Below are 23,223 nucleotides of genomic sequence, written 5' to 3'. Positions count from 1 at the left end.
AGACACAAGCCATTTTGAAAATGTACAGACTTTCTTCCAGATTACAATACCATAAAACTCTGTACAGAATGGTAGGAGAGAGAAAAATAATCATTGTATGTGAAAGTGGGCAAAGCATGCTCTAAGTTAAAATATGCCAATCATCATCAGCAGCAGCAGCAGTAACTATTTATATAGCGCCACTAATTCCACAGCACTGTACAGAGAACTCACTCACATCAGTCCCTGCCCCAGTGGAGCTTACAGTCTAAATTCCCTACCATCATCATCATCATCATCAACATTTATTTATATAGCGCCAGCAAATTCCATAGCGCTTTACAATTGGGAACAAACACTGATAAGACAGTACTGGGTAATACATACAGACAGAGAGGTAAGAGAACCCTGCTCGAAAGCTTACAATCTATAGGACAATGGGAGTTAGAAACACAAGGGCATGTGCTACATCATATTGCACAATGGACCAGCTAGAACGCAAAGGTAAAAGTATTGAGTGGGCTGTGTGTGTTGCAATGTTGGTCAGAGGGTTGTTGTCTTGCGTTAGCAGTGTAGAGGATGGTAATAGGGTAATCTAGGGAAATTAAGATGGTGGTTGAGGAATATCATAACCTTGTCTGAAGAGGTGGGTTTTCAGTGAACGCTTGAAGGTTTGAAGACTAGAGGAAAGTCTTACTGTGCGTGGGAGGGAATTCCACAAATTGGGTGCTGCCCGGAAAAAATCCTTTAACCGAGAATGGGAGGATGTGATGAGAGTAGAGGAGAGACGTAGATCTTGTGCAGAATGGAGGTGTCGAGTAGGGAGATATTTTCAGATAAGTGAGGAGATGTATGCCGGTGCAATTTTGTTGATGGCCTTGTATGTTGGTAGAAGAATTTTATATTGGATTCGTTGATATACAGGCAGCCAATGTAGAGACTGACTGAGTGGCTCAGCAGAGGAATAACGGTTAGTAAAGAAAATCAATCTAGCCGCTGCGTGCAAAATAGATTGTAGGGGTTCAAGTCTGCCTTTGGGAAGACCAGTAAGGAGGAAATTGCAATAGTTGATGCGGGAGATGATGAGTGCGTGAATTAATGTTTTTGCAGTGTCTTGTGTCAGATATGTGCGTATTCTGAAAATGTTCTTTAGGTGTATGTAACATGATTTAGATATAGAGTTGATGTGGGGAATAAATGACAGTTCAAGGATTACACATAGGCAACGAGCTTGCGGCGTGGGATTTATGGTCATGTTATCAACAGAAATAGAAATGTCAGGCAGGAAGCTTCTGTTTTTGGGTGGGAATATTATTACCGTATATACTCGAGTGTAAGTCGACCCGAATATAAGCCGAGGCACCTAATTTTACTACATAAAACTGGGAAAACTTATTGACTCGAGTATAAGCCTAGGGTGGAAAAGAGCGCTAATTTAAAAACCTAAATAAAAATGATAGGTTCAATCTATGAAATAATTTTTAGCTAAACCATAAATAACAGTAGATGACAAGGAACATTCATAAATGATTATAAAATCATTGGCATTGGGTAGAACCTAACCTAAATAAAGGGGTAGGGATATAAATGTATGAACATGGTGGCTGTATTGTTTGTGCATTATGTAATTGCACTGTAAATTTAAAAAAAAGGGGAGAGAGAGAGAGAGAGATTTTTTTTTTCCCCACTTACCCGGCAGTGGAACGCATATGCGTTCCAACAACAGGAAGTTCGGCATTTGGAATGCAAGTTTGCGTTCCAAATGCCGAACTTCCTGTGTTGGAACGCATATGCAGAAGTTGAAGCCGAGGGACCAGACACCAGGTAAGTTCACCCGTGTATAAGCCGAGTGCCCTTTTTCAGCATACAAAAGTATGCTGAAAAACTCGGCTTATACACGAGTATATACGGTAATTTAGTTTTTGAAAGATTGAGTTTGAGTTGGCGAGAAGACATCCAAGATGAAATGGCAGAAAGACAGTCAGTAACGCGAGACAACACAGATGGTGAAAGATCAGGAGAGGATAGATAAATTTGTGTATCATCCGCATAGAGATGATACTGAAATCCAAAGGAGCTTATTAGTTTTCCAAGAGAAGTGGTGTAGATAGAGAATAGCAGAGGACCTAGGACTGAGCCTTGTGGTACTCCAACTGATAAAGGAAGTGGAGCAGAGGTGGATCCAGAGAAATTAACACTGAAAGAGCGATTAGATAGGTAGGATGAGAACCAGGATAGGACAGTGCCTTCAAGACCTAGGGATTGTAGCATTTGTATGAGGAGAGAGTGGTCAACAGTGTCAAATGCAGCAGAGAGATCCAGGAGAATTAGAAGAGAGTAATGGTTGTTGTTTTTTGCTGTGATCAAATCATTGACAACCTTGGTCAGCGCAGTCTCTGTGGAGTGTTGAGAGCGAAAGCCTGACTGAAGAGGACCCAATAGGTTGTTTGCTGTAAGAAAGTGTGTGAGGCGAGTGTAGGCAATTCTCTCGAGAAGCTTGGAGGGGCATGGGAGTTGGGAAATGGGGATGGTAATTTACAAGAGAGTTAGGGTCAGAATTCTGTTTTTTTAAAATGGGAGTAATCACTGCATGCTTGAATAGTGATGGAAAAATACCAGTAGAAAGAGATAGATTACAGATTTTAGTTAGAGGGGGAATGAGCACAGGAGACAGTGACATACCAATTTGTGAGGGAATGGGATCAAGAGGACAGGAGGTAGAGTAGGAAGATGAGAAGAGAGTAGAAACTTCCTCTTTATTTGTGGGATCAAATGAAGAGAGAGTGTCAGAGGGTGCTACAAAGGAATTGAGCAGATTGCTTGTCAAGGGAGATGATACCATTTCAAGCCTGATCTTATCAATTTTGTCCTTGAAATAGGAAGCAAGATCCTGTGCACTGATTATAGTTGGAGGATTTGGGGCAGGAGGATTCAGAAGAGAGTTAAATGTGTTAAAATGGTGTTTGGGGTTAGAAGCCTGAGCATAGATGAGAGATTGGAAGTATGTTTGTTTTGCAGTGTCCAGAGCATTTCTATAGGAGTGGTAGATATCAGTATATGTAGTGAAATCATTAGAGGCACAAGATTTACGCCAGAGACGTTCTGCTTTACGAGAACGTTTTTGTAGAGTTCGTGTTACTGTTGTGTGCCACGGTTGGCAACGAATTCTACGCGAAGTATGTAGTGTCGCTGGAGCCACTTGATCCAGGGCAGTTGCTAGGGTTTGATGAAAATGGGATACTGCCCGATCAGGGGAGGAGAATGTAGAAATTGGGGAGAGAAGGTGTTGGAGAGAGGTGGAAAACTGTTGAAAATCAATAGAGTTGAAATTCCTGTGGTTGTGAGGAGGCTTGGAAGAGTTTGACACTAGGGAGAGTAAAGAGCTGGGGGTGAGTGAGTAGCTAATAAGGTGATGATCTGAGAGGGGGGAAAGGAGTGTTAAGGAAATGAGAAACTGAGCATGGTCTAGAGCAGGGGTTGGCAACCCCCGGCATGCAGTGTAAAAGCGGAGCCTGAAGTAAGTTAGATCTCCCATCTGCATTACAACCCTGCCTTTTCCTGCCTCCATTTTTTCCTCCCAATGTGTGCCTCTGCCCCCACTTGCATGTCTCTGCCCCATGAGTGCCTCTGTCCCTCCTGACCCATGTGTGCCTGTGTCCCTCCTGACCCATGTGTGCCTCTGTCCCTCCTGACCCATGTGTGCCTCTGTCCCTCCTGACCCATTTGTGCCTGTGTCCCTCCTGACCCATGTGTGCCTGTGTCCTCCCTGCCCCATGTGTGCCTCTGTCCCTCCTGTCCCATGTGTGCCTCTGTTCCTCCTGACCCATGTGTGCCTCTGTCTCCCTAGCCAATATGTGCCTCTGTCCCCGCTGCCCCATGTGTGCCTCTGTCCCTCCTGATCCATGTGTGCCTGTGTCCCTCCTGACCCATGTGTGCCTCTGTCCCTCCTGACCCATGTGTGCCTCTGTCCCTCCTGACCCATGTGTGCCTCTGTCCCTCCTGACCCATGTGTGCCTCTGTCCCTCCTGACCCATGTGTGCCTCTGTCCCTCCTGACCCATGTGTGCCTCTGTCCCTCCTGACCCATGTGTGCCTCTGTCCCTCCTGACCCATTTGTGCCTGTGTCCCTCCTGACCCATGTGTGTCTGTGTCCTCCCTGCCCCATGTGTGCCTCTGTCCCTCCTGTCCCATGTGTGCCTGTGTCCCTCCTGACCCATGTGTGCCTGTGTCCCTCCTGACCCATGTGTGCCTGTGTCCCTCCTGACCCATGTGTGCCTCTGTCCCTCCTGACCCATGTGTGCCTCTCTCCCTCCTGACTCATGTGTGCCTCTGTCCCTCCTTACCCATTTGTGCCTGTGTCCCTCCTGACCCATGTGTGCCTGTGTCCTCCCTGCCCCATGTGTGCCTCTGTCCCTCCTGCCCCATGTGTGCCTCTGTCCCTCCTGACCCATATGTGCCTCTGTCTCCCCTGCATCATATGTGCCTTTGTCCTCCATGCCCATGTGTGCCCAAACTGTTTGTGTGTACCTGTCTTACATTGTGGCTGCCTGTTCCTTTCTCTCTCCCTCTTTGTGTGCATGCCTCCCTTGTCCCCCCCATCCCATTTGTTTCCCCTTTTTTCCTATGTGCCCCCACAATCCACAGTCCTATTGCACAACACCTTCTACCCCCTTGTCTTCCACATCTCCTCTTTTCTCACCTTTTCTTCTGCTCTCCTGAATGTGGTAGGCAGCGTTGATAGCTGCCGATCTGAAGCAACGTAAAGGAACAAAGGCAAAACCGCATCCAGCACCACATAACTGAACCTGATAATTGTAACCTGAGGCTGGAGGGTAAGCAAGACTTTCCTTTAATAAATCGTATCGGCTTTTTTTTCAGAGGGTACCTCTGGGTATAATACTGCTATTGTTGGAGGGAACCCCTACAGGAGGCTTTTGCACAGTGAAGCCTATGTAACACAAAATATTTGTCCTTTGTGTGTATATATATATATATATATATATATATATTGGCACATCTGGGCTTGACGAGGTTTTAGCCGGTACACTGACAGAAAAAAGTTGCCAACCCCTGGTCTAGAGAAAACAAGATCAAGACAGTGACCATCCTGATGAGTAGCGGATTCAATCCACTGGGAGAGGTCAAGTGAGGAGGTTAGAGAGAGTAGTTTGGAAGCAGCATTTGAACGTGGATTAGAAATAGGGATGTTGAAATCACCCATGATGATGGTGGGGATATCAGTAGATAAGAAGTGAGGGAGCCATGCAGAGAAGTGTTCAAGAAATTGTTGGTGTGGACCAGGGGGGCGATAGATGACAGCAACATGCATAGAGAATCGGTTAAAAATCCTAACAGCATGTACTTCAAAAGATGTGAACGTGAGTGATGGGACACTTGGTAGAACTGTGAATGTGCACTGTGGGGAGAGAAGTAGTCCAACCCCACCTCCTTGTCTGCCTCCCGGTCTGGGGGTGTGGGTGAAATGGAGACCACCATGTGAACGGGCTTCAGGTGAGGCAGTGTCTGATTGAGTGAGCGATGTTTCGGTTATTGCTAGAAGGTTGAGGTTGTTCGAGAGGAAGAGATCATGAATGGAGGTAAGTTTGTTACACACAGAACGTGCATACCAAAGGGCACATTTAAAGGACTTTGGAAGAGAGGGGAGACAGGTGATGCATTTAAGGTTTGCTGGATTTCTGTAGTGTTCAGAAATATGCGTGTGGGAGAACTGAGGGGGACCTGGATTAGGTGATATATCACCAGCTAATAGAAGCAGGAAGGAAGAAAGGTAGGAAAAATGATTGTAAGATGTGTGGTTTTTTTAGTTTCTGGTGGCAGGGTGCAGCTGTTAAAGTTATTGAATTTAAATAGGAAAAGAGTTCTTGAGTGTTCACTAGAGGTGAGTGAAGTAATGAAGGGGCAATGTGGACAGAGGTGTGTGTTGCAGGATGGGTGAGGGATGATATAGTCCTAAAGATAATGCCATGAAAAGAGAGAAAGAAAAATATTTTGGCAAGCATTGGGATTTATGAGTCAAATAGCAAAAATTAGGGAATTAAGGAATTACCTAATTACAATGTCCAGTGTAATCAGATAAGTAGTGTAGAGCTATGCTGCAGCAAATGTAGTTTATCCATGGATGTCTGTATAGTATAGAGTAATGATGTGGGAGCCATGTGGGGGAATGGGTGGAAGTGTTGAATGGAGAGTAATAAAGAGCAGGTGATTGAATAGCTGAGTTCTTGCAGAGTCATGAGAGAGGAGAATGGTTCAAATTCAGTATCAATTCTTCCTACTTGTGATGGCAGACAAAGCATTTAGTATAACTGAGAGCAGAGTGATGAGATAGGGGACTGAAATAGCTGTAGCATGGGTAGGGAGTGGTTGAGCAAGTAGTACAGCAGGTTGATTAAAGATAGTGGAAACTGACAGATCAAACAAACTTTCATGAGATGAGAAGAAATTAAGATCTGAGTCCAAAATAGTCGTCATGCTGCATGGAGCTTGTAGCCAGGGTGAGCTGAAGACATCAGAGGTGGAATATGGAGTTTCAAGTGATTACTGACTGTAGTCCTTGTGTAGCTGAGTTAATAGGCAGAATGTTATTCTCCTGTTTAACTCCGGTATAACTCCGAATTATGCTGTTTAATTTTTTTGTTTCACACTTGTATCTATACACTAACTATGCAGCCACTCTACAATGAATATATCTGGTTAACAGACACATGTGATCAGTGTTTTTCAATCAAGGCCTCAGTAACCCCCCCCCCCCATCAAACCTTAGCAATAAAAGGTTTAAACAAACAAACAGTGAAAGGACAACTTGCAAAAGGCTGTAGTAATTACCTGTATGTTGATAAAATACACACACATATACACACACACACACACACACAAACACACACACACACACACACACACAGACTAGAGTCAATTTGATTACAGCCAATTAACCTACTAGTATGTTTTTGGAGTGTGGGAGGAAACCGGAGCACCCAGAGGAAACCCATGCAAACACGGGGAGAACATCCATACTTCACACAGATAAAGCCATGCTCGTAAATTATACACCCAGTAAGGCTACAGAAAAGTCTCCATGTTAACAGAGAATCAAAAAAGAGTGTGAGTTGTAGCACAATAAAATACTTAAAAGCACTGCCTATGTAGCTGTTTCAAAAGAATTGTATTGCAAGTGGGAAGAGACAAAATTGATACAGACTTATACACCACAACACCAACAATGTAACAGTTAGCAGAAGTGTGGTGATTGACAAAGGCTCTTTGACACTCACATTTTACCAAATTTCACAATTCAACCTGAGCAACAAGCTCAATCAGAAACAAAGGAAAACAAGCAAAGTGACATTTACATCATATTATTTATTCCAGCTATAGAAGAAAGAGAGAGAGATTAGCATAAGCTCTTCGTAATCAACAAATGAATGATAAGCACATCAGTAAAATATAAATTAGATAATTTTTAGACAAATACTTAGACTACTATTAAGACCACTTTTATGAATTCAGTTACAAGTGTGCTCAGACAGGTGGTGTGGAATGAATGTATCTACCTGATTGGATGTCTTCTTTCTTCTTGCCGCTCTTCAATGAACGTCGGGTGTGATGACGCCATCCCCGACATTCAGTGTGAAAGGAGTAGAAAGGAGGGAAGAGGGGCACCGGTGCCGCCATCACGTTAGTATGGGTTGTCTTTTTCCGGTTTTTGTTTTTTAAAGTGTCCGCCCCCCCCCCCCCCCACCAACAAAGAGGGGAGCGATCAGGTTCGGGGCCTAAACGTGGGATAGCCCGGCTCACCGGCAGGCCAGTCCGATCTTGGTTATGCCTGAAATCTATGTTCTGCACCCAACTTTAAGTCATTACTAAATGTTGTACACTGCCAAAAAATGTGCACATTAGTATGTCTAAACAGTTGCCTTTTTTTTTTTTGCTAAATTGTTGTTCATTTATTATTTTATTTAATAATGACTTATCAGTTAACAGTAAAGAAGTCTTGTAGTCCTTAGAACATCTAAATCTACCATCACTCAGTGAAACTATTACCTATAAACCATCCTTTCAGCAGGCTGAATCTCTTATTAGCTTTACTTTTAAAAATGAGTCATCATTTGACCCTTTAGTACTAAACAACATCCGCTGCATGTCTGGCAATCTAAATGTGCTGGAGAAACAACAATCAATTATACCAGTGATTACTATAGCAGAGAGTCACTGGAGAAAAGTGCTTTTCACACAGCAATACATGAAACAGTAACACTGCCAGGTGGTTTGGCACTGAGCTGAACTAATTTCACAGGAGAAATCCTTTTTAGGTGTTAAAATTTGACATAGTTTAGCCTAAAGTATTTGTTTCTCCATTGAAGCTGGGAAAATTCCCTCTCTTGACCTTAATTTCATCACATACATTTAAGCCTGATAAAGCCAGTTGTTATTTTGAAACTTAATTACAGCTGAAACAAAAATCCACAAGCAATCGTTAATAATTATAACCTAGCCACAGTTAATATTGCATTACATCAAGCTGTATAAGGCAGGGGTTTCTAAATTCAATATTTAGAACTGCAGTTAAGTGTGGTCATTAAAATAACAGGCACATTCACTGCAAGCTGATATGCATAACTTTACCGTTTATATAAGAATCGTGTTTTATAGAAGCAGGTGTATGTAATAAATGTGGAACAAGTGAACGTATAAATATGCATTCTCAACTGCATATATTTTTCACAGTAAAACATATTGTTTAGAAACATGAAAATACTCTAACTGCAATGACAAAATATGCAAAATACGTTTCATATTATTTCCATATTTACTTATTTAAGCTTTGCCTTGTTTCAGGAAGCGTAATGCACTGTTGAAATCTCCAGGACAGAAGTTTCCAACAACATATATATATAAAAATAGCATAAGTATTCTCATATGTTTGAACCAGAAAATGCATAAAAAATTGGTCACGAAAGATAGGAAGCGCTAAAGGTCAACATAAACAAACATAGATTTTTTTTCACAGGGTAGTTCTTGATTTACTTATTTTAGCCTACAGATGTGCATTGTATTATATCCACACATTTAAAATAAAAGGATGAATGCTGAATTGTTATCTTGAACTCAGATGTCTTCTTATTAATGTGTGAATAGGGACATTGCCACTATTTGTAGCAAGTCTCCTGATATGGTTTATATAGTAATCAATACTGTAACATTTGACACACTAGGAGAGTACATTTTTCACAATTAGTGACTTTTCACTTCTGTGTGGCTAAATAAATTCAAGATAGTCTACAAATAGGTGAGTTAGTGATTTTGACTTTTGTAATGATCACAGCAACATACACAGAGGGCTAGATTTACTAAGCTGCGGGTTTGAAAAAGTGGGGATGTTGCCTATAGCAACCAATCAGATTCTAGCTTTCATTTATTTAGTACCTTCTACAAAATGACAGCTAGAATCTGATTGGTTGCTATAGGCAACATCCCCACTTTTTCAAACGCGCAGCTTAGTAAATCTAGCTCATGTCATTAGGACAGAGTTTATAACTTTTTAATCTTTTACTCAGAGTAAAAATAGTGAATTAAAAATGTATTTAAACGGTTTTGTATCAGTAAGTAACTACATTAAAATGGGGGCCAGGGAAGTCAATGAGAGGTCTGTAGTTTTGGTTTTCTTGCTGAATGCAACATTAGCACAACTCCTAATAATCTTAATTGTAGAGGACAGTCCTGATTTATAGAGGCAAATGGAAGGTGCCTACCAGAAGAGGAGAAATGCCATGGCATGAAAGATTTGTGTTCTGCCAGATAGGGCAGCGGTTTGATCAGATTTGGGCATTTCCTCGTTTGTCCAAGGTCTCCATATGGGAATCAGGGTAGGGCTGGTAAATTTTAGCTTGGGGGGCAAAACTCGACTTGGCAGCCTATTAGGAACATTTTAAAAGAAATAAAATGTAGGTGGCCCAGTGACCCAGCCCAAGATAGCCCTCTATGGGACCGGCCCTGTAGGCAGATGCCCTGCTACCCCCCAGCCCAGCCTGCCCTTGATGGGAATGTTGGGTATGCAAATAATAAGTAGATAGGGACTATGGGCCTGATTCATTAAGGATCTTAACTTAACTTAAGAAACTTCTTATTTAAGTCTCCTGGACAAAACCATGTTACAATGCAAGGGGTGCAAATTAGTATTCTGTTTTGCACATAAGTTAAATACTGCCTGTTTTTTCATGTAGCACACAAATATCAACTTTAAATGTCAGTGTACAAATAAGCTATCAAGTATTTGTGTGTAACATGAAAAAACAGTCAGTATTTAACTTATGTGCAAAACAGAATACTAATTTGCACCCCTTGCATTGTAACATGGTTTTGTCCAGGAGACTTAGATAAGAAGTTTCTTAAGTTAAGATCCTTAATGAATCGGGCCCTATATGTGTCTGTGGAAATGATGTATGCATTTATAGTACCCACTGTGAGCTGTGATATAGTTCAAATAATCTGCCATTGTAATAACATTTAAATGAAGCATATTTCAGCAATTAGAGTCCTAGCTTAATTCAGAAGGCAGGCTCAGTATAAGGTAATTTCATACCGTTTTAATTTCCACCAGCAAATACACATATTTGAAGCTGTTGTAATTTTCAATACTTAAGCACTTCTTTTATGTGCTCTGTTGGAAAGAAAAGAAATATCCGAATTGCTTTGTCTCATATTTGAGATCATTTGCTCTGAAAGTAAAAGTTCTTTTCTGCTTGCTTGACCACAGTTATTAATTCAAGTGAAAATACAGCATTACCATGTAGCAAATGAATCTTCTAGGGAACAGAAACCGTTTTGTATTGTTTTACAATGATCTGAAACTATGTTTCTCTAATTATTAATTGCAGAAATTTTAATACAGTTTCCTACTTACAGTATTAGGCAAAGATGATTTACTTGTGGACTACCAAAATTATTTAAACAAAGTTTTATTAATCTGCATATCTATTATGTTTAGGAATATAAAATTAATATTTCTTATAATTTTTTGGTCATTTTATGGGAGTTTGCTTTCCTTTTCCCTTTCCAATAATAAAAAACACCACAGGGTCTATATATTAATAGAATACAGAGAAACTCGAAGTACAGAAAAATGACCTAGTGCTCTGACTAGAGTCTCACATTAATGTACATGTGTAAGGTAATACAGATTATTATTATGACATTTTGATTTTCATTTACAATGTAGTTACTGTTCTGCTTGTTATTAGTATTATTATTATTATTATTATTATTATTATTATTATTATTATTATTATTAGGTTGACACTTTGTACGATTTGTAAGATTGCAACGGGATAGAATTAGGGAATTATTGAGAATGGAAATGGCTGTATATGCTAAACATTATACACAGCAACAGAATATTCAGATAATAGACATTACACATGCCAATGTGGTTGGAAATGAGCATAATACAATTCTTATGCATTGCAAATACATCCTGAAATAAATATTACCAAACACAGCATATACAAAATAAGAACAAATACTATTATTGCATCCAAAATGCAGAAATGCAGTAACCGAAGATACTTTGCACTCATCACCCATCTACAGACTTTTTCCTAGAAACTAACATGTTTAACACTATGATTTCCAAATTACTCAGCATAGAGGGAATAATGGTCATAGTTGGTGAATTTTAAAATACTAGCGTTGCCCGGGTTTAAATCTTCAAGTTATTAAATTATAAATGAGTTGGATGCAACTGTCAATATTTTAAGAATAGTTAGCAGCTTAGCAGCTCTTCCAACACACCCATGAGGTAGCTGCCCAGTGTAATTATTGGTTTTATAGTAAATATCATCCAAATCCATCCACTGAACACCCAGAACAGGCTTCCCGGGTCAAAGTTCTGGCCAGTGTACACCAACGGCAGGTATGACTGGGACCTCAACCCCCAAGTATGTCTTCTGGGAGCCAATTTTACCAGTCTGTAAAGTTTTTGTCCAAATTTATCCAGTGGAGGGCCCCGAACAGGCTCCCCAGGTCAAACTTCTGCCCACCATACACAAATGGGGGGTCCGACTGGAACCCTAAAACCTGGCCAGGATCCAACTGGAACACCTTGCATTGGTTTCATCCCAATAGGTGCAGGGGTGTCCAAATGCAAATCCAAATTGATCCAATCCAATCCAAATCCAAATGCAAATGGAAAGACAAACAAACCAAATACATCTAGTGTAAGGCCCAGAACAGGCTCCACGGGTCAGATTTCTGCCCAGCGTAAACCAACAGGAGGTTTGACCGGGACCATAACCCCTTTAAAATGTGGTCAGTATCCAACTGGACCACCTCGCATTGGTTTCAACCCAATCGGTGCATGGGTGTCGAAGATATTTACCAACAAACAAACTTTTTCTTTTATATATAGAGGAAAATACCAAAATCTGACGGCAATGTTTTAAAAACATTGTCTGGGAACATAGGGATGATCAGAAATTATGCTTATCATCATCGTCATTGTCATCCTCATCATCGTCATCATCATCATCATCATCATCATTATCATCATCGTTTATTTGTCAGGTGCCACAAAGCTCTACAGAGCCAGACAGTCAGAGTTACTAATCATAGGGTAGAGAGGGCCCTGCCATACATTCTAGAGGGAGATGGCAATGCTGAGACAAAAGGAGCTAGTGGGGTCATTGTAAGGTTTGCAGGTAATTTGGTCTTGCTAATAATTTTGCCAAAAATTCACAGACTATTTTACACCAATTATAGAATCAGAGGTACCAGCCCCACTCCTACCAGTCTGGTTTTAATAGGACACCAATAGGACACCATGCTCATTTGCTACTTGTTATGAAACCTGCCGTTGAAGTTATCTAGGGGTAGGAAAATGCTGACCATTTTAAAATGATATATTATTATTTATTTTCTTTTTACTTTAAATAGTGCTGGCCCTATGAAATTGCAATATAGCAAAATACATTGTAATTTGTTGATTTCCAGCCAACATGTGACCGAATGGCAAGCAACTGAATTTCTGTGGTTTCATACATCTCTGCTGATAAACTCTAAAAATTGTATCACATGTCCCTTCTTTAACACTGAGGTACTAAAATGTGTTTCTGGCACTGCTGTGCACTTCACCATGGCTATAATTATATTAGTTGGGATTTAATGTTCAGATTTTGTTAAACTGGACTAATATTTTCTTTGTTTCCAGTGCTACAATGGCTCTCTTTCAGTAAAGTCATTGGAAAAATATTTGAAAATTGGATTACTATTCCATTTGTCTGAATCTATAGACACTCTCCCACTAAACCACTAAATTATGTCCGTTTTTACAATCATATTCTAGCAAACGATAAATTTGCTGTTGCATAAAGATCTAGTTAGATCTATCAGCTTGGAAGCATAATACTACTGGGCCTCCCTCCGACTCAACCTGCAACTTCCAAGAGAGGACAGTGCAGGGGTGTTTATCAAATTTTACATTTGTGTACAGCATACTTGCCAACTCTCCCGGAATGTCCGGGAGACTCCTGCATTTCGCGTGAGTCTCCCGGACTCTGGGGAGAGTGTGGCAATCTCCCTAATCTCTAGTGTCTCTAGCCAGTTCTATCATTAGTTTATATGTAACTGTGTTATATATGTGATACATATATTTTATATTATTGATCTCTTTATATTATGTTTTATATTATATGTCATATCCTCGAGGTTGAAGTATTATAAAGATTCTCTATATATATCTTTTTTGTTCAGTGCCTCTCTCTATACCTTAAGCAATCATCCATGATAATACCTATTGTATTCTGTGCCTACCCTACAGTGCAACTAGGGCCGGATTAAGGGAATGGAGGCCGCTGGGCTAAGGGCCCCCCCCCCCCCGTGATCCGAGCTGCCCGCCCCCTCCCCCCCCGTGATCCGAGCTGCCGCTCCCCCCCCGGTGATCTGAGCTGCCCGCGCCTCCCCCCCACCCCCCCCGGGTTCCGAGCTGCCCGCGCCCCCCCCCCCCGCACTTACCTCCTTCCCCGGCGCACTGTACGCTCTTTGCTGAGGAGATCTCGTGAGAGTGAGACTCACGAGATCTCCTCAGTACGGAGACTACAGCGCGCCGGGGAAGGACCGCAGTGAAAGTGCTCAGCAGCACTGATCGCGCCGGGCCCCCGACCGATCAATACTGCTGCTGAGCACTTTCAAGGGCCCCCTGGATGCCATAGGCCCCTGGGCTGTAGCCCAGTTAGCCCTATGGTTAATCCGGCCCTGAGCACAACCCTCGTTGTTTGTGAATCTCCCTAATCTGCCCACTTCCTAGTGAAGAGGGCAGAATTCAGTTCAAACACCGCGATTCTAGGTGAATCGCGGCATTTGGCCCTACCCCCGCTGTAAAATGACGCATTTTGCATCATTACGTCATGGGGGCGGGGTCAAAATGAAGCAATTTTCAGAGCCCTGCCCCCTGCATGCTCACCACCCCCTGGCAAATCTAAAATGTTGACAATTATGGTGTACAGTGGTCTATTAACGTAGAACCAGAGATTTTACTAAATAAGCAGTAAACATTCTGCCTATACATACACCACCTCCAATTCCCCTTGGAAAAGATATTTGCTTTTACCTAATACATATACATACAGATGGTGCCCTGTTGTTTTAAACATGTTTTTGAATTGTAAAACTATTGATCTTTTTAGTATTAAGATTAAAGAACATTCTGTTTTTTGTTATACTGTATGTTTTACTAAAGGGTTATTCTTAGCCTAAACACTGATCATGTGGAGCATCCCAGGAACATAAACCCAGCCATAAAGACATTTTTGTTTCTTAACTAGTGAGCTGTGAATCCTGTTTTATAGAGTGGAGCAGATGTTTTCCTGTTAGCTGGAATATTATACAGGGTTTAAGCAGATTTATTTTCCTTAGAGAAGATCTGTGAAAGATTAAAACATTATGCCACTTGTAGAAAATAAACAGATTTTTTTTTAACAGGATAAGCACTGTATTATATAATGGTAAATTAACTTTCAATTACCTGAACCTTTCAGAATACTGTCCTTAACATAATCAGCCATGCATTATTGCTAATACCCAGAATGTAAGTCTGCAGTGTCGTGCCCAATTATGTATTTTACAATACTCACAGTTGTCTATTCTAGAGGAAAACAATATGTACAGCTTAGCAATCAATTAGCAATTCATTCTTTTTATGCTAAGCCACCGACTGACAGTAACACAGTTACAGTAACTCATTTGATGCTGGCGCAGGTTGCTGAGTGTGTACAGCTGTCAGGCTGCTTCACATGTATCTCTCTATAGCTATTCTTTTGAACAGAGCCCACCCACAATTTCTATTTCAATTAGCAGCTCCTGAAAAAACGGTAATGAAAGCAGCTGTTAAAAAACACTTCAGCTTCAATGAAATACTGCAAACTCAAACTGTAAATAGCACATTGTAAATCCCTTGTCACCATCGCTGTCAGCCCTCCTTGGGATCACACAGCTCCAGACAATCAGTCCCATTTGTCTGCACGCCTTTGGATGCTGACCCTAGCTAAACCCGTGGTCATTGCTGCATTACATCACTCATTACAACACTACCATTGCAGATAGTTATATAGACAGACAAACCACACAATACAGCACATCTCACCAACATCCACCGTTTTATTAAAAATGAACACATTGATTTTTACGTCACACAGAACATTCTCAGTCCTTAGTCACCCTATTCTTCCTTTTCCTAGTTTTATAAATTAACAAGTTATAGGAGTCTATTTATGTTCATCCGTATAATTTAGGTCTATCTTGGAGATAAAGATTTTCTAGTGCAAAACCTGGACAGTCTTGAAAAAAACAAAATACATAGAATTCCTATTTCTATGAAAATGTGCAATGGATGGAGGGACACATCATAATACCTACAGTGAAGCAAAAAAGTACAATATATGCATTGGCAGATTTTATGTCATGGTAGAGATTGGTAGTAAAAAAGTAGCTTCAGCAGTGAGAAAAATGTCGATATAGGTACTTTGCATGAATATAAAAAAAACATAAGTAAGTATATGTCAATAAATATAAACAAACAATAAATAGAATATCACTGTATGCATAATACAATAAACGCATTAACAGTGTTTGCAAAATGGCAAATGTGCACAAAGGCTCTTAAGATAAATGAGCTGGCTTGGGAGATTTCAGCATTAAACTAAATAAATGAACCTGTCTATAGAGGGTGTGATACATATGATTGACAAATTGACATTTATATGGTCGACACCATAGTATAGACAGGGGTGTAAAGTCTACAGTAATGACATTGACAGTATTATTAGGTCGACAATTCAATAATATTCCAAACCCTATCCCTAACCCTATACCTAACACTATCCCTAACCCCTAGCCCTATCCCTAACCGTATGGCTAGCCATATAATACTGTTTATATTTGAATTATCAACCTAATAATATTGTCTACATTCACATTGTCAAACATAAAAATACTGTCTACAATTCAACTATCGACCTAATAATACTGTCTACATTCAAATTGTCCATTTAATAATTCTGTTGACATTTTGAATTGTTGACCAAATGTTGTCAACGTTCTAAATATCCACCAAATGAATGTCTAGCCGTCGACTGCATACCTCTGTATAACTGTATAGCTATTGTAATGTGCATGTCGGGTGTGACATCATCACGCCCGCCCAACATCCATTGCGGAGCGCGACGGAGGAAGAGACCATGGAGGGAGCCGGATTGCCAGCTGACAGCAAGGTAAGTATTTTCTTCTTTTTTTTCAGGTTTTGTTTTTTTTTGCTGCCTCCGACGGGCCCCCCTGGGCTGCAGGGCCCATATATATAATAATTATTTTTTTTATATATATACATATATATAGGGGCCCCGCTGCCCTGCTGTGCCCGGGGGCTCAAAATGTTGATAAGAGGGCCCTGGAGCCAATGTTTCTAATTACATTACTTCACTGTAAAAGATAATTTCACTAATTTCACATTAGCAGTGAAAGAACATATAGCTTATTTACTGTAACATGTTCCTCTTTTAACACACACATATATATGTGTGTACATATGACATTCAGGGCTAGATTTACTAAGCTGCAGGTTTGAAAAAGTGGGGATGTTGCCTATAGCAACCAATCAGATTCTAGCTATCATTTTGTGGAAGGTACTAAATAAATGAAAGCTAGAATCTGATTGGTTGCTATAGGCAACATCCCCACTTTTTCAAACCCACAGCTTAGTAAATCAGTGTACATCAACCAGAAAGGGAATAAGGCTCCAAACATACTCTCTCTCAAGCATTTTATTAGCCAACTACTTATACAGCGATTATGAAGCACCCTGCGCTTGCATCTGCAGACTGTATAAAAAAGCCATTATTACTATTATTGTGCCGGATGCTATTCTTGGTTTTCTAAGGCTAACCAAACACATTGCAATGTCTCATATTTTTTGTGCATTTTTGTCTTATACTAAGCTGACACAGACTGAAGAATGTATATTAAAAATACAATAAATCATAGTATGACCAAGTCTATTGGATGTGTCATGTTGAGTATTATCCTTGGCACAGCAACAAATATTCGTGAAAATAACATGAACATGTTAGCTCCTAGCAACTATGTATCTAAGCTCCCCCCTTCTCCACTTCATACATCCTGATATGTAAGACAAGACCATAATTTGTAGCAATTTATGGTGAATATTTCAAGAGGATGAAGGGATAAATCCATTACTTCCATACTAACACTGATAACATACAAACTTAAATACTGATGGGACTCCATACATCAACACATCTTTCTCATTAATAAGCTTAAGACTGATTTCCTACAGTTTGAGGCCTATTATGTTTGTTACACATTTTGAGGTACATAGTGAACAATTTATTTTTTTCAATTGCTGATACACCTATTTTTTCTGTATGTCAGACATTAACATGTACTCCCAAAACAAACCCTAGTAGAATTTTTTTTAAGCAGTTTTCTTTTTGACTTCTAGTCCTAGCTATCATTTACTAACAATACTTTTTTTTACCAATTACCATTTTTGTCACAATTATGTTTATAATTTATAGTTTATGGGCCTGAGTCATTAGGGCAAAAAAGGAGTAAATGTTCTCTGGGACAAACCATGTTGCAATGCAAGGGGTGCAAATTAGTTTATTATTTTGCAGATAAGTTAAATATTGGCTGTTTTTCATCTAGCACACAAATACTTGATAGCTTTATTATTATACTGAAATTTAAAGTTCATCTAGGACATGTCCTACCACAACTATAAATCTGTCCCCACATTTTAAATTTACCTCCCCCTCCAATGCAACATGGTTTTGCCCAGGTGCAAATGTTACTCCTTTTTTATGTTTTGCTCTCCTTAATGACTCGGGCCCTATGTGTATAATTAAATACTATATGTGGCATTTTGTCAAAATAATGGCGCGCATTACAAAGAAATGATTGATGTGTTATAATAGAAAATTGTAAATGTAAAATGATTGCAAAATAGCCATATCATAATTCACTTTAAAATAAATGTATTAAATCAAAGTGTTTTATTTAGTTTAACATGTAACTTTGTAGTCAAGTCATCATTGATATCATCATTATAGAGAAAAAAAATTAAACATTAGCCAAAACATGTTTATTGGGTGAATTGATATGGAAAGTCGTTGTAATATTTTGTAAAAAATAGAGAATATGTCTCATATTAGATTTGTTAATATTATCTATTTGTTTGTTTTACATTTCCATTTCTAAATCTGATTATCACTATGGGCCTGAGTCATTAAGGCAAAAAAGGAGTAAATGTTCTCTGGGACAAACCATGTTACAATGCAAGGGGTGCAAATTAGTTTATTATTTTGCACATAAGTTAAATACTGGCTGTTTTTTAATCTAGCACACAAATACTTAATAAATTTATTATTACACTGAAATTTAAAGTTGATCTAGGACATGCCCTACCCCAACTATAAATCTGTCACCACATTTTAAATTTACCTCCCCCTCCAATGCAACATGGTTTTGCCCAGGTGCAAACGTTACTCCTTTTTTATGCTTTGCTCTCCTTAATGACTCAAATGTGCTTGGAGATGAGATAAGATGGTGACAATAGGTCTGCTGTGTTGAAATTATACAGTTGAGAGTTCTTAACTTCCTCCAGATATCAGGTCTGTAATTCAAACTGGGTATAACTAGGTTCATTATTTAATCATATTAAAATGTTTGCTTCATCCCCAGACATAAAGATGTGAATATTGGCCTTTAGTCAGTAAGTATTTCACAGTATAATGTATCAATATTATCTTGTTTAACCTTTGTTTCCTACTTTGTTTTTACCCTCCTCATTTGCACTTTGCTTTGCAATCAACTTTCCCGTTTCCTGTTTGGAAGATAGCTCCTCTAGGGTGTTCCTTTAGAACTGCTGGGAGAGGAATGGACCATAATCATTTAATAACAGGCAGGAACATGTCGTTGCTTTATTAGTCATTCTATTCTGGTTCCAGATGGGAAAACAAAATCAGAATGATCAAACAAGGAACAGGGGTTAGCTTTATTACAACGCTAAAGCCATTGATTTGATTCCGGCCAGGAACCTATCTATAAAGAGTGTGAATGTTCTCCTCCTGTTTACATGGGGGGTTCCTCAGTGCTCTATTTTCTCTCACAGTTCAAAAAAAGCTGGTAGATTAATTGGTTGCTGACAAAAAATGACCCTTGTGTGTGTGTTTGTGTGGTAGGGAATGTAGACTGCAAAATCCAATTGGACAGGTTCTGATGTGAATGTTACAATATTCTCTATTCGATGTTGTGTAGCACGGTGGTGCTTTATACTTAAACACTAACCAGTAAGTCCCAATTAAGCCTTGTTGATGAATAAGTCTGTTGCTAAGACACTTTTATGTAATATGCATGTTCACAAAGCTGTGAAACTTGAGAATATACTTTAACGTATATTTTATATCTTTGAGCAGTCTGAATATGGCTATACTTTTTAGGTTTCAACATGGCAGTTGGATATAGATTGACCATCTTAAAAGATGAGTGTAATGTAAATGAATGAATTTAAATAAGTCAAGAATCAATAAAACATATTTTCCCAACATTTACATTGTCCAGCAATACTAAAGCGGAAAATATTAGTAATCAGTTGCATGTTTCAATGAGGTTAAGCAGAGGGTATCCGAAAATGTAATTCTAGTTTCCTGCTGTCGTCTTGGTTGAATTTAAACAAAGAAAATGCCACACAAAGGCTATATAAACAGCCTACAGCACGATACAGAGCAGTTAACTTCAACCTAACATAAAATGTGTAATGTAAAACTAACAGTGGAATAATTATGTCAGCTGTAGAGTAGCCTTCAGGCACCTTAAACCAATTAAATGAATTAGGAAATGAGCTGAGCGTTAAATACGTGTCTTAAAGTTAATAGTGTTGTTCATGCAGGGAACTAGTGACCAACCGGTCAGCAATATCTCCATTTATTTGGGCAACTGCATAACAATACTGCATGGTATATTAATAGCTGTGTCTCAGTCGGAAGGCTAATAAAGTTGTACCAAGCTAATCATGAAAGGCTTTTCCTTGCCTCAAGTGAATAAATCAGGTCAAAGGGTGATGTTAACAACATATAATTCAGATACAGAGTACAAATCCAACATATTTTCACTGGGGGGAAGATGAATGAGCCGCAGTGAAAAGCATTATGTATCCTACCTGTTTCTGTCTCTTCTGAAACCTTTTCTTTCCAAGCTGCTGGCAGAGGTTATAGTCATTTTCCCTGTCTGAGTCATAGTGGTGGCTGTATTTGTTGTTCTTTTGTGGTTTATAAGACAGTCCATTCCTCATAATGTCCCGCTTCTTTTTACTTAGAGGGGTCTGCTGCTTGGTTTCACGTTCATCTGGCATCAAAGCCCCATCTTTCTGCAGAGAGATAATATATTATAGCAATATGAATAATGCACACTATGAGTAGCCTTTAAACTTAACCAACAGATAAGTCTGCCATGCAGTCAATCAATAATCGTCTAATATTGATGAACAAGATACAGTTTACAAACAAAATTGTATTGATGTGCAATATTTCTCAGTCTGCTGAAATTAAAATGATTTTGTCTAAGCTGCAATTACCTATTTCATTTATTGCACATTAGATCAATTTTTCTATTCACTAAAATCAGTAAGGAAATTGAGCCATTTAGAAATGTATTCCCCTGATGCATTACACTTCATAACTTTATTGTATAAATATTGTATTCTTTGTTATGTTGATTCTGCATAAGAATTTTACACTCTGTACAAAATATTCCAGTCAGCTATAGCAACTGCATTGCTTCTCTCATTATCGTATAGTTGTCATATATACTGTGTTTAAGATGAAATAACCCTCCATAAATTAATTATGTTAAAACATGTTATTTGACAAAAAGACAACATGCATTTGTAATATTATTTTAGTTCAGTCATTATGAGGGATGGAAAAAACAGAGCACTATATCCTCATCTGAGTGCCATGAGAGGTTAATTTTCATTGGTAATGTTTAAATATTTTTTGTACTTTAGTGAAGGTTTGGGTATGGAACTATAACGCACTAAATACAAAGTTTAGGTAGAAAATACTATTACACACTCAAGGCAATAATACAACTGATATTACAGTGCATTGATGACATATACAATATAGATAGTAATATATCTGATGGTAAGCGAGGGTGGTGTTATAAGAGAGGGTGGTATAAAGAGTTCCACGCCGTCACTTTGTACCTCATACAATACCTCGCTTTGGGGTTAAGGAAACATATAATGATTCCGTGGATGTGTAACTTCCTATCTGGGTCATATAATGAATTATAAGAGGGGTTGCAAAACCCATGTATGTGAGAGATGAAAACATTTACCCCATGTGTATGCACCATGGGGTAAATGTATCAAGATGAGAGTTTTCGGGCGGGTTTGAAAAACCAATCAGATTATAGCTATCATTTATTTAGTACATTCTACAAAATGATAGCTAGAATCTGATTGGTTGCTATAGGCAACATCTCCACTTTTAAAACCCGCCGGAAAACTCTCAGCTTGATACATTTACCCCCATATGTATTTCTAAAAGAATTTGGGGAAACATATCCTACAAAGCAACATATTTTAGAGTTATTAAATTGAGTGTTTAATAGTTATGAATATGTACTATAATCAGCCATTCAGGAGAATCATAGAAATGTTTGCATTGTTAATGATCTCCATTCCCTTTGCCTTATCTTATTAAAGAAAACAAACAACTATTTCCACCATAGCCTTTGAAAAAGGGTGTGGCCACACCAGTTTAGTGGCTCTTCCCACCACAGAGGTGGGAGGGGGACACTGGCTGCATCCTGAGCCTTAATATCACTTGGCAATTAGGATATTTTGCTGAAATATCTATATTATCTGAAACAATCTAGCTGCATGTCATACTTGATATCTTATTTGTTTGAATATTGTATTTAAATAGAGCATGGCATTTTGCTGTATGAGAAACACTATAAAATGAGGACAGCGCCATAATTTATTTCCCATTACCTCTTATTCATATAAAATATTTAACATAAACCATAAACTATTAGAGCCTATATCCAGAAACCTGCAACAATAAATAGCAAGAACAAAACAAGAACAAAACACAGCCCCTTACTGGGGCTTCTTATGTCTGTATATAACATTTCAGAATCTTCCAGACAAAAAACATTAGGGGGTAAATGTATGAATCTCCGGATTCTTCATCTCCGGCGTGTTCAGCCTCTTCAGCGCTTAAATTTAAAGCGACGCTGCATTGTAAAGGGAAACTTTCATACATTTACCCCTAGATGTCATAATTTTTCTTCAGTTATTTGTGTTTTCCTATGCATGACTTTGCATTGACCTTAGTTTTAATTAAAAGAAATGTTATAAAACAACCGTAAGAAAAAATATTACTTTTAGCACATGTTTAACACATATTTCCATTCTAACAGCTATCTTAAGAGACATTACATCAGAAATAAAGTCACAAGCACGCAATATACATGTTACTTATTGGTACTGGCTGCTTTCAATATGCTTTTATGTTATTCATAAGCACAGTACAGTATAGAAACTACAGTAGTTTTCCAAAAGACAAAGACTCACATTATGCCTTACAACTTTCACAAAGTGTTATTGTTATAATTGTCTATTTATAAGCAGCAACATATTCTGCAGTCCTGT

At 39.0% G+C, this 23,223-nt stretch overlaps 1 protein-coding gene across 4 annotated transcripts in view; it reads right to left on the bottom strand.

Moving 5' to 3' along the window:
* Positions 1–23,223, bottom strand: part of AUTS2 (activator of transcription and developmental regulator AUTS2) — a 1,332,985-nt gene that overhangs the window by 961,090 nt on the left and 348,672 nt on the right. For all 4 annotated transcript variants that reach the window (XM_075195009.1, XM_075195006.1, XM_075195008.1 and 1 more), the window contains exon 2: positions 20,719–20,925. In XM_075195009.1, the coding sequence (XP_075051110.1) occupies positions 20,719–20,925 (207 nt within the window). The remainder of the gene's footprint in view (positions 1–20,718; positions 20,926–23,223) is intronic.

This window comes from Mixophyes fleayi, chromosome 2 (assembly GCF_038048845.1).
Source record: "Mixophyes fleayi isolate aMixFle1 chromosome 2, aMixFle1.hap1, whole genome shotgun sequence".
Lineage (NCBI taxonomy): Eukaryota > Metazoa > Chordata > Amphibia > Anura > Limnodynastidae > Mixophyes > Mixophyes fleayi.
The sequence above is the reverse complement of the archived record's forward strand: the minus strand, read 5'-3'. Positions and strand labels throughout refer to the sequence as shown.